We start from the raw sequence: 15,289 nt of genomic DNA, 5'->3' as shown, positions 1-15,289 counted from the left end.
GCCCACAGCAGGCATTAAATACCCAGCCAGGTTGCTCACCCAGCATTTAAAAGCCACATAAAGATGCAGACATGAGGCCTTGTCACCATCAACCAGCAAACTGCGGGCAGTCCTGCAAGGACCAGCCCTGGGGCAGCCACTTCTCAGCCCTGCAGGACACGCAGCCCCCACCAAGTTCAACAGGCACTGGGCAGAGCTCAGAGACGCCTCCTGAGTCCTACAATCAGTTTATTAGTCTAGTAAAAACAATGCTGCAAAGAGATGTGTTAGCTACACCTGATATGGGGAGGAACTGCAGGCTCTGCCAGGCCTGGCCAGTGTCCCTCCCAGCACAGCCCGTGTTTCTATCCCCATATTGTAGAGGCTGTGCTGGGGGGGGGCTCGGGTATTGCTCAGCTCTAGGATGGGCAGGATAGAGCCCTCCAAAAACCTCTAGGCAGGGCAGAAGAATGCAGCTGCCAAGTTTAGGGACAAACCAGGCCACCAGCATCCCTTCCCACAGAGCCACTGTGGTCTCTAGGGAGCGCTAGCGCTGGAAGACCCTCCAATGCCGTTCATCAGGGCACCCTCATCTCCCCATTGACTCCCACCTTCCCAGCAAAAAAACATCCCAAGCTGCTTGCAGCGGGGATGGGGATGCCAGCAAAGGCACATCTGCTGCCCACAGACAGGTCAAACCCCACTGGCCATGGCTGGGAGCAGGCAGGAGGGAAGGCAGGGACAGGCAGGGACCAAGGAGGAGGGTTGTTTGCCTAGCGGTGTTGGTGCTAATGTTGGAGGGGACTGATAGACAGACCAGGGATGAATGGACAGACCATGCAGACCCTCTTGTGGCTCATTAAACTGGCTGCTGGGGCAGACAGATGCCAAATGCCTTCATGATTCTGGGGGCACCTGGCACCCCAAGGCCATCCCCAAAGACACCCAGACTAACACCCTGCTCTGCCAGCCAGGCTGGGGCTGCAGGGACTCCCCCACGCACACCCCACCATGGGACAGCGGGGGGACAGGCGATGCCAGCCCCGCTGCCTCCCCTCTCCAAGCCCCGTTCAGGTCTGTGATAACCATGGCCAGTGTCCCAGGCCACGAGCACAGGGAGAAGCCCATGGGCTGTCCCCAGACAGGGGGTGCGCTCGAGGGCAGGGCTCCTTCGGTGCTCAGTCACCACTGGGACATGCAGGATTGTCTCCGTAGCACATTCCAGCCTCTGTCTCTCCATCGCCATGGTCACTGTGGGCATCTGCAGGGACTTCACACACCAAAACAACACAGGCAAAGAAAGGGCTGTGCCCTGCGTCACAGCCCCAGCCAGCAGCTCCGTATCCCTTCTGCTTTCACCGTGCCCAGTCCAGATCCCCAGTCCCAGAGCAGGCATCCACACTGGCACAACAACTCCTTCGGCACGGACGGGTACCTGGGTGCCCGGGCAGCTCAGCGCTGCAGCAGGTACTTCTCTTCATTCTTTGCCTCATCCACTTCAGTACCCGGATTGTTCTTGGGGCACGAGGGGGTCCTGCAGGCTTTGCAGAGGATGAGGAAGAGGATGAGGATGAGCAACGCGATAACGCAGTTAAAAGAAATGGCCACGATCGCCCCGGTGGAGAGCGCAGCCCCCATCGCCGCCGTCCCGCGAGGAGAAGCGGGTCCCGCAGCTCGGCCCCACGCTTGCGATGCCAGTGCAGCGACCGAGGGCGCAGCCTCCACCCGCCGGCATTGGCGGGGGACGGAGGGGGCGGCGGCGGCGCTGGCGGTCGGACGAGGATGGGGACAGGCAGGGAGCAGGACCCCAGCGCCCCGTCACAATCTGGGCGCTCGCAGCCGTGTCCGGGGCTTCACCACGCTGCTACAGAGGAGTGGGGGGAGCTCTCTCTTGGCTTGCCCTCCTCGGGCAGCACAGCGGGGACACGGGGACCCCTCTCCTCCCTCCTGCACCTGGAAGGGAGAAAGTCACCGTCACCACCACCATGAGGGGACAGGCTGCCCGACCCCTCCGGGCGGGCTACGGGGTGCCAGCGGGCACCGGACCCGGGGCTCTGATAGGGTTCGGGGGCTGCAGAAGCTCCCGGGACCCATCCCGTACCCCACACCACGGCTGTTCCGCTCATTCCCTGCCAGAGCCGCCAAGTTGGACGTATCCCATGGGAAACCCCCGGCTTCATCCCGGCACAAACACCCCTCCCGGGCCACTCCCAGGCTCTTTCCTGTCTCCCGGACCCCGCGGCGAGGTCCCACACCCCAAAATGGGGCGAGCGGCTGACAGGGCAGCAAGCGGGGTGCGGGACAGCCGCCCTCGCGCTTTATACCAGGGTCGGGCAAAGCCCCGGCCTCAGGGGTCCCCCGCGCCTCTAATTCCTGCCCCGCCGAGCAGCGGGACTCCCGCAGCAACAGGTCCCGCCGACCCCGCGCTGCCGGTGCTACCCACCTGCCTCCGCTCCGCCCGGGGCCGCCGGGACCCCGCCGCTGGGGAGCTGGGGACGGCGCTGCCGGGTCGGGTTTCTGTGCGGGAGCGGAGGGAGGTCCCTGCGCGGGGTCCCGGCTCGGAGCGGGATGCTGGTACCGGTGCCGGTGCGGGAGCGGGGCCGGAGCAGGAGCTGGAGCTGGAGCTGGAGCCGGAGCCGGAGCCGGAGCCGGAGCCGGAGCCGGAGCCGGAGCCGAGGGGTGCTCGAACCCACCACGGGCCGCCCGGTGGATGCCGCAGCCCCGCGCACTGCCCGCTCCCTCCCGCCGGCACCGGGGGACGGGGGGGCGTGGCTAACGGTGCCCCACCCCCGGCCATTGGTTACCGCCCCTCGCCCGAAGTGCGCCATTGGAAGAGCGCTCGGATCAGGTCCCGCCCCCATCGGCCGGCGGACACGTGAGCGGCAGGGAGGGCTGCTGGGCAGCGCGCGCTCTGACGGCCCCGTCCCGGGCGTCCTGTGCTGCCCCGCACGTGCTGCCTGCCCTGCCTGGCCTGCCCGGCTCGTGCTGCCTTCCCCACGCTGCCGTTGCCTGCCCTGCCCTGCCCGGGGGCACTGCCTGGCTCTCCCTGCCGCTGCCTCATCTTGCCCTTCACCACCTGCCGCTGCCTGCCCTTCCCCTCTTCACACGTGCGCACACACGTGTACAACACACGTGTACCTCAAGCCCTGGGCTTGAGGGTGTTCAGTGTGAGCGGGCAGGACTGGGCTGGGGTCCCTACTGGGACACAGGGGCTGCAGGCAGGGTGGGCACGGGCACTGCCGCGGACCAGGGGTTGACAAGTGCTTTGTGGACAGTCAGTGCTTGGGAATCTGCCCTCCAAGGCACAGCCACTGCTGCCTGCCCTCTGGGGAAACTGAGGCAGGGGACAGGTAACTGTGCAACAGCCCTCCCAGTGAAGGACACAGAGGTGGCACACACGGGAGGTAGCTGGGAGCACACAGGGGCTCTTCCCGCTGTTGGAGGTCCTGGTGACCCCAGGTGTAGCCCCAGCACCTACAGGTGCTCTGGAAAGCCATGGCTGGGCTGCACGGACATACAGCAGTGACACATGGGGGAATCTGCTGCAGCCCGGCGCGCTCAGTCAGCCGAGGGCCACTTGTGAAACAAAACAGACCGACTCTGCAGGTTTGGTGAGGAGGCATTAAAATCCACCACCGCCAAGAGGGGGGATTACACTGGCTGTTTGAGGATCAGCACTTCTCCAAGAGGGTGCTTTTAACAGTAAACAAACACAAAGACATCACTCACTGCAATGTCAGAAGCTGTTTGTTCAGACACTTGAGCATCTTTCCTTGGCATTTATCACTAATCTGCTAATTAGTCAAGAAAAGCAGCCTCCTCCTTAGACATACGTGAGCAGCAACTGGGAGCAGCACCAAGGTAAAGCAGCTTAACTCTGCTCTGTCCCTTGCACCAGCACCACAGAGGGGTCTGGTCATTTCCCGACCTCCTACTGAGCTCCAGGGACAATGGTGGGGCAGAGCATGAGACCACCAGAAGGCAAGAGGACTAGGCTTTTGGCAGGTGAGAGCTCCTACTCGTGCAAGGGCACCATGAGAGAAGCCTTGCCTGTGCAGGCACTGGGTTGTGCGAGTAACCCGCCATCTCTCCTGCTGCCTGGATTTAGCTGAAATCTCTTCTTTAAATGCTTATATTGTTTCTTGTTGACTTGACAAGGCAGAGCATTGGGTCCTGCTGCAGCTTGCCAACACAGGCAGTGACTGGGAAGGTAACAGGACAGGCAGCACCGGGGACAGTGCAAGCAGGGGTTGTGCTGGTGGGAGCTCACCCTGTCACCTGAACACTCCATACTGCCCAGCACCACTCTCCAGGGGGAAATTATAGTGCTAAAAAGGACCTAATGTCTTTGCCTCACTCAGAGATGCTTCACTGAGTCCTTCCAAAACTGCAGTTCTAGTCAGTTTAAAACAAAACAGCAAAAAGCTTCCCAGAAAAACAAGCCTATAGCATTGACCTTTCTTGGGTATTACAGGTGATCAGCAAAGCCAGGAAGAAAATCTCCCACTTCACATCTGCTCCCGGTCAAGAGAGGAGCAGCAAGTCCCCTCTTCTCTGGAAACCTGAAGGAGCAGAGCTCTAGCCAGCAGCCGCAGCACCAGCGCTGACAGGGTGACCTCCAGCGGGGTGAGGAAGACATGACAAACTTCACGTTACATGAACAGGAAACTTTATTTCAAACCCACCCATGTGCGTTATAAAGGAGCAGAAACGGAAAGAACAGAGTCCTCTGGAGCCTACCACTGCCACCCCGGGCACTTGCGCAGGTACAGGATTTCAGGTTGATTATGACACGACCCGACCCCTGCCACTTTGGCAGAAAGGAGGACAGAAAGGGAGCTATGTGCACGCAGATGGAGTTGTATTCCTACAGTCCTATATTCAAGCTGCCCCACAAGCTCAGCACATGGACTCTGAGGCAGAGAAGCCCCGTGCTCCACTGTCTCAGAATACACATCAGGGCCATCTCCCCTCCACACCAGTGAGAGCCTTCTGTCTGCACAAACAGTGCTTGGTGTGCACAGCTCCTGACTGGTCCGCTGCACCACCCCTCGTGAGAGACCGATGGCCATTGCTCATGCACAGAGAACTCCTGTCTTCCCTGAACCTTGCTCAAGCAGAGACACCTCATGTGATCCCTGAACCGCAGCTAACGTGTACAGCCTGGCAGCCCTTCGACAAGTGAACTTGTCAAAACAGAGTTTCAGACACCTACAGACACACCCTATTGAAACAGTGAACTCCTCCTGCCCTCCCCTGACCACTCTGCAAGCCCCCGTGTTCAGCAGCAGCTTTTCAGCAGCAGCAGCTGGTTTGTTTCCAATGCTCCCCCAAACTACACCCCAGCTCAGTGGTGGTGTGTCAAGACTTCGCGCAGGGCTCTCGAGGTGCTCCTCCACGAGGAGTGCTCACGAGGTGCTCACGAGGGTGCTTCCCTGTGCTGCCAGCTCCCCTGCCTCCACCCTGCTTCCTCTTCACCTGGCCTTGGGACTCTGCTGCAAGTGTCTCAATACAGAAGGCATCAAAAGAGCCCGGAGCCTGGTACCCGGGCTCCTGAGGATTGAGGGCGTCTTTGCTGAGTAGGACACATATGGCAGGAATGTTTCTCTTCACTGTCAAGGTATCAAGACCTGCCTCAGGCACAATGGGTTCCCAGATCTCTTCGATCTGTTTGAAGAGCACTTTGGTGATCTGGTGCAGTTCTTTGAGCCTCCGTTTCATGATTTCCACACACGTGATGGTCTTGCTGACGGCCTTGCCTGAGCCAGTGAAAAGAATCTGCCTCACCGAGTCCAGCTCCATCTTGCTGATGGCATAGCCCATGAGATTCCTTATTTTGCTCCCATCCTTCACCTTCATTTCAATAATGTCAGGCGGCAAATCGGTGAAAGGATGAAGACAAGGTTTCTCCACAATTTTGGTCTTCTTATAGTTTTCCATTCTGCAGTGCTGAAAAGGAAAACAGATCTGTTAACACAAACACCCACTGAAAGGAACCCTCACCTCAGTTAGCTACAACCTCTCCTCTAAAGGGCACTCCAAGCTGTCAGAGATGGGGATCCCAAAAAGGCACATCCAAAAGATCAGCAGGAATGCCGTAATCATGCCAGGGAGCCACCTGTCTTCCTCAGCACATACCTACAGCACAAACACTGCCAGAGGGCAGCCTGGGTCCCGACAGCAGAGGGTTGGGGGCCTAAGCTGGATGAAGTAAGAAATACAAGCTGCACCTCAGAGCAAAACAGAGAACAAACGGGTGAGCCGAGGTTACCAGGAACAGAAGCCAGGGGTACACTGACCACGTCTGCACCCTGTGAGATGCACCAGAACATGGGCACGATGAACCCAGGCATGGCTCACCTGCACCAGCTCATTTCTGGCTCACAAACAGGGTCCTGGGGCTCCGAACCCCGTGGCTGGCCAGGCCAAGTGAAGGGGCAGGGACTGGATACTTGATAAAGCTATGCAGGGCAGACAGACGCAAGTCTGGGGCTGCAGGCAGAGACACATCGCCAGCAAAAAGCAAGACAAAAGAAAATCAGCTGATGAACAAAAGATGTGCTTTCTGAAGGAAAGACAGAAAGGTTCAGTCTTATAGCTCCCCTCCCTGTCAAGACTGGGTCCCTCTACTGCCAACCCAACCAAAACCTGCTTAATCCGAGTAGAACGTTCCTCTACCCACCACAGAAAGCCCAGTGTGCCAAAGCATACAGCACTAAGGCTGCAGGGTCATGAGCCCAGTTTCACCCACAACGTTGTACCTCATCCCCTATGGAAACAGGCCCTGCCAACGTCCCCTCTCTGTACATAGGAAGCACACACTCTCCTCGAGGCCGTCACCCTTACGACGGCAGAGGGCTGACAGCGGGGCTGGGGACACTGCTGCTGTGGGGATGGAGATGCGGGCTGCCAGAGAGTGCCAGGGAAGGCCGAGCTCCCTGCCGCACCGGTTAGGAAAGGCAAGCCCGGAGAACCTACCGCTACCGGGACGTGGCGGGGCGTGGGGCCGCTGCGCAGGGAACGCACACCGGGGGAGGAAGGAGGCCAGGCGGCTTCCACGGCTGCTGGAGGGGCGGCCATGCCGCTGCCGCGGGGCGCGGGGAGGACGGCAGGCCGCCCCACGAGGGGCTGCGGGAGGCCGGGCGCCGCTGTGGGGCCCCGCTCGGAGGCCGGGCTGCGGCAGAGGCGCGCATGGCGAGGCCGATGGGGCCCGGCCGCGGCCAGGCCTCGGCAGCGGGACGGGGTGCGGGAGCGCGCCTCACCTGCGGACGCCTCAGCGGGCCCCTCACCACAAGATGGCGGCCGTGCGCAGGCGCGGAAGGAGGCAGGCGGGGCCCCGCTTCCCGCCTCTTGCAACGTCACCGCGGTGGGCGGGGCTATGGGGTGAGTGTGGCCCCGCCCCCCGCCGGCCCGGGGCCGGGCCTCCCGCTCGCACCGGGGGCTGGGCGTGCCCCGCCGGTGCAGCAGCCGCCGGGGCAAGGCGCAGCCCGGGGCTGCGGCCGGCAGCCCTTGTCAGGCTCCCGGAGAGGCCGTGGGCGCTGTGCACAGCCTCAGCCCAGCTCCTCCGTGCTGGGCCCCTGCTCCGCTCCTGCTCACACGCCGCTGGTGCGCGTCCCACCGCTCAGGAGGGTTTGGGACCCTTCTAAAAGCGACACTCGCAAGAGCTTTGAGGGAGAAGAAACTCCAGGTGATGGGCAGAGCAGGCCAGGCACAGCTCACCCCCTCTCCGGAGGGGAAAGAGCCCACTGTGAGCTCCAGCCTGCAGCAGCTGCTGCGTGAGCAGAGGCAGGGTTAAAGCAAGAGCCACTGCCTGCTCTCAGCTCAGGAATGGGAGAAGGGCCCAAGGGAAGAGCCCCATCGGGCCACAAGCCCCTGGGCACTGGCAGCTCTTATGAAAGGGGAGAAAGAGCAGTAAGAGCTTGTGCCACAGCCTGGGGAAGGGTGCAGGGCTGGAAGGGATTTACCTCAGTAAAAGCACTGGCAATTTGCAGGCTGCCACAGGACCTCTGCAGTTCAGAGCCTTGGAAATCCACGTGGTGGAGTACCAGGATGGCAGGATGAGTCATTAGAATCACAGAATCAACCAGGTTGGAAACAACCTTTAAGATCATCAACCTCTACCCCAGCACTGCCAAGTCCACCACTAAACCATGTCACTGCGGCCCTCAACTACACTGTTTTTCAACACTTCCAGGGATGGTGACTCCACCACTACCCTGAGCAGCCTGTTACAATGACTGAGCACCCTCTCTGGCTAAGGGATTGCTCCTGATATCCAACCTAAATCTCCTCTGTTGCAGCTTGAAGCCATAACCTCTTGTCCTATCACTTGTTACTTGGGAAAAGAGAATGACCCCCACCTCTTTGCACCCAGGGAGGACAAGAACCCACTCAGTGTTTCAGTACTTTACTACAATTCACAGTACAGCAGAAAGGGATTTTAAAGTATGTTAGAAAACAAAAGGTGTTTCAGGGAAGACTTGCGAACTGTGATATTAGCGTGGCTTCATATTGGAGCTGACACGGCTTGGACACAGAGCCAGGGTGACCCTGTGCGCCTGCAGTGTCATTGGCAGCATGCTCACGCCAAGTGGGAAGATGCAGATATCTGTGGGGTGGAAGCAGTGCTGCAGCCTCTCCAGAGAGACCAAAGGCCAGTAGGGTCCCCTGGGTTCTCAGTGCTCCTGGGTTGCCCATTACTCTGCCACGGGTTTGGCTTCCTTGGCAGTTTCCAGCTGAGTCAGTATTTCATTCCACTGGACAAACTGCTTGGAGAGAAGCAGGGTCTGGATGTGACTCTTAAGGAAACAGATGTGGGAACTGGAGGAAAGAAACCAAGCTCAGAGCACTCCAACAGTGCCGGTACAATCCTGATTCCTCGGGTGAGGAAAAGCCCGGGACACCAGCCTGCAGAAAGCCTGCATGCACTCAAACCATCCAGGCACAGAGCCACTGCCCAGCACCAAACAACAATGGGAGCTCAAGAGGCACTTCTGAACACTGCATTTCAAGGGTCTTTCTACAGAAAAGAGCATAGCCTTCCTACCCTCCATGGTTTTAGGACGTGTCTCAGAACTGGGATCCTAGGCAGACAAGAGCAACCGCTGTTTAGCTCATGCAGGTTGCAGAGACCAGCAGTTATCTGGCAGAGATGTCAACACACTGTGAGCAGATCCAGCACAAGGACTCTGGCTTGCAGTAGCACCGTGCCCTTCTCAGAGACCAGCAGTTTTGGCCCTTAGCTCTGCTCCTGAGAGGGGTATGACAAGGACATGGGGTCACCACGTTAGAAAGGACACTGGCCATTGAACCCAGGGGTGTGGATCCAACAACATCTGATGGTGGGAGTCAGCCCAGGAGACAGGCTGACACGGCAGTTCAGCTATGCATGGCTCAAGGCTCAAAGGATACCATCTTGTTGTAGTCTTCAAGGAGTGTCTTGACACTGTCAGTGAGGTGGTGACGCTGTTCCTGCAAAGAGGGGAGCTGCAGTCAGTGAACAACAAATAAACTGAAAGACATCTGCCTTCCCAGTCCCTGTCAACACCCATCCAAGGCCAGGACTGAGTCTGCAGCTCAGGCCCTGACTGTGGCCACTCATTACAGCTAGAAGGCTTTAAACATCCAAGAGAAAGGTTACGAACACCCATAATTACAACGCAGCAAAGGCTTGCACTGCCTGCCTCTTCTCAGCATCCATGCCTTGCTTTCCCCAGAATGGAAACTTACAGCTAAATGCTCAAAGGGGCATTAGGCACTACCCAAGCTACTCACTGCCAGCTTCAGGAGTGCTCAAACAGGGAAGGAAAGGGTGAAGTGACAAGATGACAGAAGTCAACAGCCTTCCAGAACAAAGACACTGGAAGACTGCAATGCTTTACCTTACCGTCCCAGTGAAAGGAGAAGTGCCAGCTGGTTAAACCCACTGACACTTTACTGTCACTCAGTCCTCTGGTTTGAGCAGTTACAGTAGACAAAGTGCTTTTCCAGCTCAGACTCAGTTGCCAGAAATCGTAAGTACTTCCCCCCCAGGTGCTTAAACTTAAGACTAAAGTATGAATATCCTGGGACTGAAAAAAACCTGCTACAAACTCAAGCAATTGCACATACAGGAGTGTCAGTACAGCTACTGACAAATGGTCACTCCTCCCTGCTAGTCAGGACTGTCGAGAACATCCATGCTACCTGCTGCTGTATGTGGATTTGAGACAGTCGCTGTAGTTTGGCTGCATGGTCAGGAACCGCTGAGAGCACAGAAGAGAAATCCATTTAGTTTGTTTCACAGCACATGGGATCAGTTCTCAAAATAAAGACCATTCCTTCTCCACCAGAGCATCACAGTAGAACTCTACTCACTGAATGCAAGTGCCACACACCACAAACACAACTTTTATATGATTAAAAAGCACCACAGGCTACCCTCTGTATTAAACACCAAGTTTGTCTGCTAACTATTCTGGATGGCATGAGTTTGGGGATGCTTGCAAGTTGAGGGTTAATCAAGAACTACATCAGAGTAAACTACTTGGATGAATGCTATGGCAAGCTAATAAAAAGGCATCTCCATCTATGCTGGGAACAGGGATAGGTTCACAAATAGGAATTCCCTGCTTGTCTCCATCCTCTCTGCCATGATGCTGTCTCTAACCTGCTTCCTGACTTACCACATCCCTGACCTTGCCTGGGTTGTCACAGCAGCATAAGAGAGGAAAAGACATCCCACTAAGTTTATACCTATTCTACTCACTCTGGATTGCGTGCTTTGCTGTCCTCTAGGTTTGAGGCTCATGAAAGAAAAGAAACACAACAACCACAAAACAAAACAGGACAAGCAACAGCCTGGGGGTGGCATTTGCAGCTCAAACTTGCAGAAGAATATGTGTACCTTGGATACTGGTACTGTCCAAGACGGGCTGAAGGTTCTTCACCTGCTCCAGAAGGGCCGCTCGGGAAGGAATCAGCTGCTCCTCTAGGTGGGGATGGACAATAAGAAACATCAGTAAGTACAAGATGCTGCTTTGGTTTTTCATGGATACTGGTGAGGTAACTTTTCCAGGTGACCTAGCTGTACATAATGGGGGGTGTTTATGATTTTGTTTAGACTTTGTCTTGTTTATCTCTGGATCTTGGTTAACACCAATTTAAGGTAGGAGAATCTCTACCAAGTTTCATTTGCAGACTTCTACCAAGACAAGGCTGAAGGAAATTCTTTGGGGCAAAAGAGGATAAGCCTAGAAGGTGTTTAAAATACATCCAAAGGTCTTCCACTTTTGTTAAAGCCTAGAGAGTGCTGGAAGTGAGGTGAGAAAACCTGATCTAGTTACAGTTTTTCTTTACAACCTTTTATTAATTCACTGTTAAACTGATCAATACTAAAAAGATCCAAACTGATAAAACTGCAGCATGGGAGCACTAAGGGTGACAGACATGCTTGTACAAACCATCTCTCTAACAGCTGTAAAGAGGGTGCCTTACCAGATCTTTAAAACTAAAGAAAAGACATCTATCCCAATCCAGTTTAGGTAAAAGACAACTTTTATAGCACTAAAAAGACTCCCCTGTCTCATTTCATGCCATACCTGCCAAGATGAACTGCAGCTTTATGGTGTCTGGAATAGCCATACGATCAATGTACTGAGGGTCAAGGTATTTTATTACATCTTCAACTAGAGTGAAAAATAGGTTTGGAGACAAAAAGTAGCAGAGATGTTACCGCATTTACAAGTACAATATTCCCCCATGCTATACATCCTGTTACTGTCTAAACATGGCACATTTAGGGTCAGGGGTTTTCAAGAATACTTTCTATAGCACTTGAAAATAATGTGACTTTGGAGTGCTGTGACCAAGAACTAACAAATGGTTCAAATCATGTAACTGCTTCATGATGGACACCTGTAATATTTCTTTTTATCTGGATTATGACAAACGCCTATAAAGGCAAGTGAAATCTGCTTCTTCATGCCCTTGAAACACAACCAGCCATTACCCCTTCATCCTGGTCCTCAAAATCATCTACACATGCAGAGTTTATGTTTTTATACTGAATGTCCAGCACAACCTTGGACCACAATGATCCTCCCTAAGCAGCCTGCTCCTGCTGCGACACCACACAGCAAAGCTTGGCCAAGAGACAGATTTCTGGGTCAAAGCACCACTCTGGTTTCTGCTCCTGATATCCCCCAGCTTGGAGGCAGGTCCCAGTATCCATCCACCAGTGTCTGTGTGTGATCTTTATTCCTCCCACCACACACAGGAGGGACAGCATGCCCAGGAAGTCCAAGTGTGCAAGAAGTCATTTCAGGAACTCATGCTCCAATAACCCTCAAAGGCTGCACTTTGGGTGGTGCACATCACTGTGCCCATACAAGCAGATATCATGCAAATAACAGGTTGTGGAGCCTACAAGGATGCCAGAGAGGGACTGTTCATCAGGGACTGTAGTGATAGGACAAGGGGGAATGATTTTAAACTGAAAGAGGAGAAGTTCAGGTTAGATACAAGGAAGAAGTTCTTTACTGTGAGGGTGGTGAGGCACTGGACCAGGCTGCCCAAAGAAGTGACAAATGCCCCATCCCTGGCAGTGTTCAACGTGAGGCTGGACAGCGCCTTGGGTGACATGGTTTAGTGTGAGCTGTCCCTGCCCACGGACAGGTTGGAACTGGATGATCTTAAGGTCCTTTCCAACCCATGATTCTATGACTTCCCACACCCAACAGCTAAGCTGGAGGATCACAAGCAGAAAGACCCTTATTTCTCCACAAAAGCACCGAATCAAAGGCACTCACACGGGAAGCCATTTTTGTTTAGAGGAGCGAAACGCCACACAGGGGTTCCGAGCTCCTCCACACCTCTCCGGCTGCTCCCGACACCCCGGTCCAGCACCACTCACTTTTCTTAAACAGGATTTTGATCCTCTCCCTCTTGCTGGCGATATTGTTCAGCGCCACCTGCACCTTCACCAGCTCGTCCGCCACCTGCAGAGGCACCGCAAGGGGACGGGCCTGTCACACCTCGCCGGGCCCAGACCTCGGCATGGCCCCGGCGCCTGGCCGGGCCGGCCCCCATGGCGGACAGAGCCACCCTCTGACCACCGGAGGCCCTCCCCCGTCACCTTGCGCGTTCCGGAAGCCCCATCGCCGACACCGATGCGCTGCTCCACCTCCTCCAAGCGCCACTGAAGACGCCGCAACTCCACCGCTCCTCCCGCCATCTTGCCGTCGGCCGGAAGCACTCGCGCGTCACTTCCGCTCCGCACCAGTGCGCGGCGGTGCGTTGCTAGGGCCGCCGTTGCCACGGAGACGGGACGAGACGGCAAGGGAAGGGAAGGGAAGGGAAGGGAAGGGAAGGGAAGGGAAGGGAAGGGAAGGGAAGGGAAGGGAAGGGAAGGGAAGGGAAGGGAAGGGAAGGGAAGGGAAGGGAAGGGAAGGGAAGGGAAGGGAAGGGAAGGGAAGGGAAAAGAGGGAAGGGGAAAGAGAGTAGGGGAAGGAGGGGAGGGGAAGGAGGGGAGGGAAGGGAAGGGTTGAAAAGGGAAGGGAAGGGAAGGGAAGGGAAGGGAAGGGAAGCGAAGCGAAGCGAAGCGAAGCGAAGCGAAGCGAAGCGAAGCGAAGAGAAGAGAAGAGAAGAGAAGAGAAGAGAAGAGAAGAGAAGAGAAGAGAAGAGAAGAGAAGAGAAGAGAAGAGAGAGAAGGGAAGGGAATAGAAGGGAAGAGAAGGGAAGGGGAAGGAGGGAAGGGAAGGGGAAGGAGGGAAAGGAAGAGAAGGGAAAGGAAGGGGAAAGAGGAAAGGGAAGGGAAAGGAAGGGAAGGGAAGGGGAAGGAGGGAATGGAAGAGAAGGAAAGGGGAAGAAGGGAAGGGAAGGGGAAGGAGGGAAAGGAAGAGAAGGGAAAGGAAGGGGAAAGAGGAAAGGGAAGGGAAAGGAAGGGAAGGGAAGGGGAAGGAGGGAACGGAAGAGAAGGGGAAGGGAAGGGGAAGGAGGGAAGGGAAAAAAGGGAAGGGGAAGGAGGGAAGGGGAAGGAGGGGAGGGGAAGGAGGGGAGGGAAGGGAAGGGGAAGCAGGGAAGGGTGTGAGGCCCCTCTCGGTGTGAAGCAGGGGTGGCTGTAGTTGGTCGATGGTGATGTGCACTGCAGAGGGAGGCGCAGTGGCCACTGATGGTCGATGTCTGCTTCATTCCAGAGTGGTCCTCCAGGAAAGAGACACTCTGATATATTAAAAGAAACTGATAATAGTGATCTACGGGCAAGTGGAATTAAGGGCCTTTGAAATCCAGGAGGCTGCCGTAGGCTTTCCCCCAGGCCTCAGCCTGCCCGGGTTCACCTTCATCCTATCGACCAGCACATGGATGCTCATAAGAAGGGATGTGCTAATGAAGGCAGCAGCCAGCCCCAGTCCCACCGCTGCCTGCAACCGGCACTCGCAATGACAGGGCTCTCTCAAGTGCACGGGATGAGTTCATGGTACCAGCATCCACCACAGAGAAAAACCCAGAGACTTTCCAGACTGCAGAGGGAGAAGCTTGTGAGCCTTCAAAGCACCTTCAAAGTGATGTTCCCTGCACAGGAGGGCTCAGCTTGCTTGTGTAGGCTCAGCACTGCACCAGGCTGGAGTGTTGAGTCTCTGTTCATTGTGGCTGTAGCATGGAGCTGGGTGTTGCATTTGCCATGCCACAGGGAGCACCCAGCCTAGGTCCCAAGCCAGGCTCTTAGGTCAAAACCATCTGCTAACAGCAAATACTTTGTTAGCATGGCTGGCAATGCAAAGCTGGATGGCTTTGGGGACCCTTTCAGTGCCCTTTGCTGAGAGCAAAACCCAGTGTGCCCTGAAAAAGCTTTGTCCAAAATGTGTTCCTACAGGGAGCTGTACGGGGCTGGCAGGTTGTAGGAGGGAGCTGTGGGGTGGCCCAGGGCCCCAGCAACCACTATGGCCTCCCAGATCTCCCTGGAGGGGCTGTGTGGAGCACTCAGGCAGGAGGGGCAGGCAGAGGCTCTGTGCACTCCGCCTTTTTTCCCAGGAATCGATAGCTGGGCTGTTGAAGAGGGATCTTCAGAGAGGAAGAGCTGTGCTTTGTTCCACAAAGGTGACAAATAGAAACGGCTTCATTAGCAGAAGTGACTGCGGGCTGCACAAAGGGCTGCAAGCTGCTTACATAGTGGTGGTCTGTGTTTAGAGGTACTGGCTGTGCCCAGCATGATGGGCAGTGCCCACAAATACACCGATGACCATTATAGAGGGTCCTCAGATCACCCACTTCCTCAAGGTGGGAAATTCAGGTAGCCCTTGCTTGGAGCTTGGGCACTGGGGGTATTTGGGAT

At 56.0% G+C, this 15,289-nt stretch overlaps 3 protein-coding genes across 7 annotated transcripts; all 3 read right to left on the bottom strand.

The window, feature by feature from the left end:
- Positions 1 to 210: 210 nt before the first annotated feature.
- On the bottom strand, positions 211 to 2,755 carry ENHO (energy homeostasis associated). The gene is made up of 2 exons (XM_065661755.1): positions 2,423 to 2,755; positions 211 to 1,932 (listed from the first exon to the last, which is right to left on the bottom strand). Exon 2 carries the CDS (start codon positions 1,615 to 1,617, stop codon positions 1,432 to 1,434), a length of 186 nt encoding a protein of 61 aa, XP_065517827.1. The 5' UTR covers positions 1,618 to 1,932; positions 2,423 to 2,755; the 3' UTR covers positions 211 to 1,431.
- Positions 2,756 to 4,631: 1,876 nt separating this feature from the next.
- Positions 4,632 to 7,316, bottom strand: RPP25L (ribonuclease P/MRP subunit p25 like). 4 transcript variants are annotated; one of them, XM_065661775.1, is made up of 3 exons: positions 6,958 to 6,978; positions 6,340 to 6,471; positions 4,632 to 5,928 (listed from the first exon to the last, which is right to left on the bottom strand). In XM_065661775.1, the coding sequence occupies exon 3, from the start codon at positions 5,917 to 5,919 to the stop codon at positions 5,341 to 5,343; it is 579 nt and encodes a 192-aa protein (XP_065517847.1). In that variant the 5' UTR covers positions 5,920 to 5,928; positions 6,340 to 6,471; positions 6,958 to 6,978; the 3' UTR covers positions 4,632 to 5,340. The 4 variants fall into 4 exon arrangements, with proteins under 4 accessions (XP_065517847.1, XP_065517846.1, XP_065517844.1 ...); XM_065661774.1 differs by lacking the exons at positions 6,340 to 6,471; positions 6,958 to 6,978 and adding an exon at positions 7,242 to 7,316; XM_065661772.1 differs by lacking the exon at positions 6,340 to 6,471 and having other exon boundaries at positions 6,958 to 7,227.
- Positions 7,317 to 8,370: 1,054 nt separating this feature from the next.
- Positions 8,371 to 13,221, bottom strand: DCTN3 (dynactin subunit 3). 2 transcript variants are annotated; one of them, XM_065663205.1, is made up of 7 exons: positions 13,094 to 13,221; positions 12,872 to 12,956; positions 11,559 to 11,645; positions 10,865 to 10,948; positions 10,165 to 10,223; positions 9,391 to 9,450; positions 8,371 to 8,765 (listed from the first exon to the last, which is right to left on the bottom strand). In XM_065663205.1, exons 1-7 carry the CDS (start codon positions 13,190 to 13,192, stop codon positions 8,676 to 8,678), a joined length of 564 nt encoding a protein of 187 aa, XP_065519277.1. In that variant the 5' UTR covers positions 13,193 to 13,221; the 3' UTR covers positions 8,371 to 8,675. The 2 variants fall into 2 exon arrangements, with proteins under 2 accessions (XP_065519277.1, XP_065519278.1); XM_065663206.1 differs by lacking the exon at positions 8,371 to 8,765 and having other exon boundaries at positions 9,390 to 9,450; positions 10,090 to 10,223.
- Positions 13,222 to 15,289: the final 2,068 nt, after the last annotated feature.

The sequence above is a fragment of the Lathamus discolor genome, chromosome Z (genome assembly GCF_037157495.1).
Source record: "Lathamus discolor isolate bLatDis1 chromosome Z, bLatDis1.hap1, whole genome shotgun sequence".
Lineage (NCBI taxonomy): Eukaryota > Metazoa > Chordata > Aves > Psittaciformes > Psittacidae > Lathamus > Lathamus discolor.
The sequence above is the reverse complement of the archived record's forward strand: the minus strand, read 5'-3'. Positions and strand labels throughout refer to the sequence as shown.

Coding starts and splice junctions, on each gene's coding strand:
- ENHO (XM_065661755.1), bottom strand. CDS start 1,617: ATGGGGGCTGCGCTCTCCACCGGGGCGATCGTGGCCATTTCTTTTAAC.
- RPP25L (XM_065661772.1), bottom strand. CDS start 7,059: ATGGCCGCCCCTCCAGCAGCCGTGGAAGCCGCCTGGCCTCCTTCCTCC. Junction 5,929..6,957: donor CCCGCCACGTCCCGGTAGCG/GTAGGTTCTCCG, acceptor TTTCCTTTTCAG/CACTGCAGAATGGAAAACTA.
- DCTN3 (XM_065663205.1), bottom strand. CDS start 13,192: ATGGCGGGAGGAGCGGTGGAGTTGCGGCGTCTTCAGTGGCGCTTGGAG. Junction 10,949..11,558: donor GCTGCAGTTCATCTTGGCAG/GTATGGCATGAA, acceptor ATCCCCACCTAG/AGGAGCAGCTGATTCCTTCC. Junction 10,224..10,864: donor GGACAGTACCAGTATCCAAG/GTACACATATTC, acceptor CTGTGCTCTCAG/CGGTTCCTGACCATGCAGCC.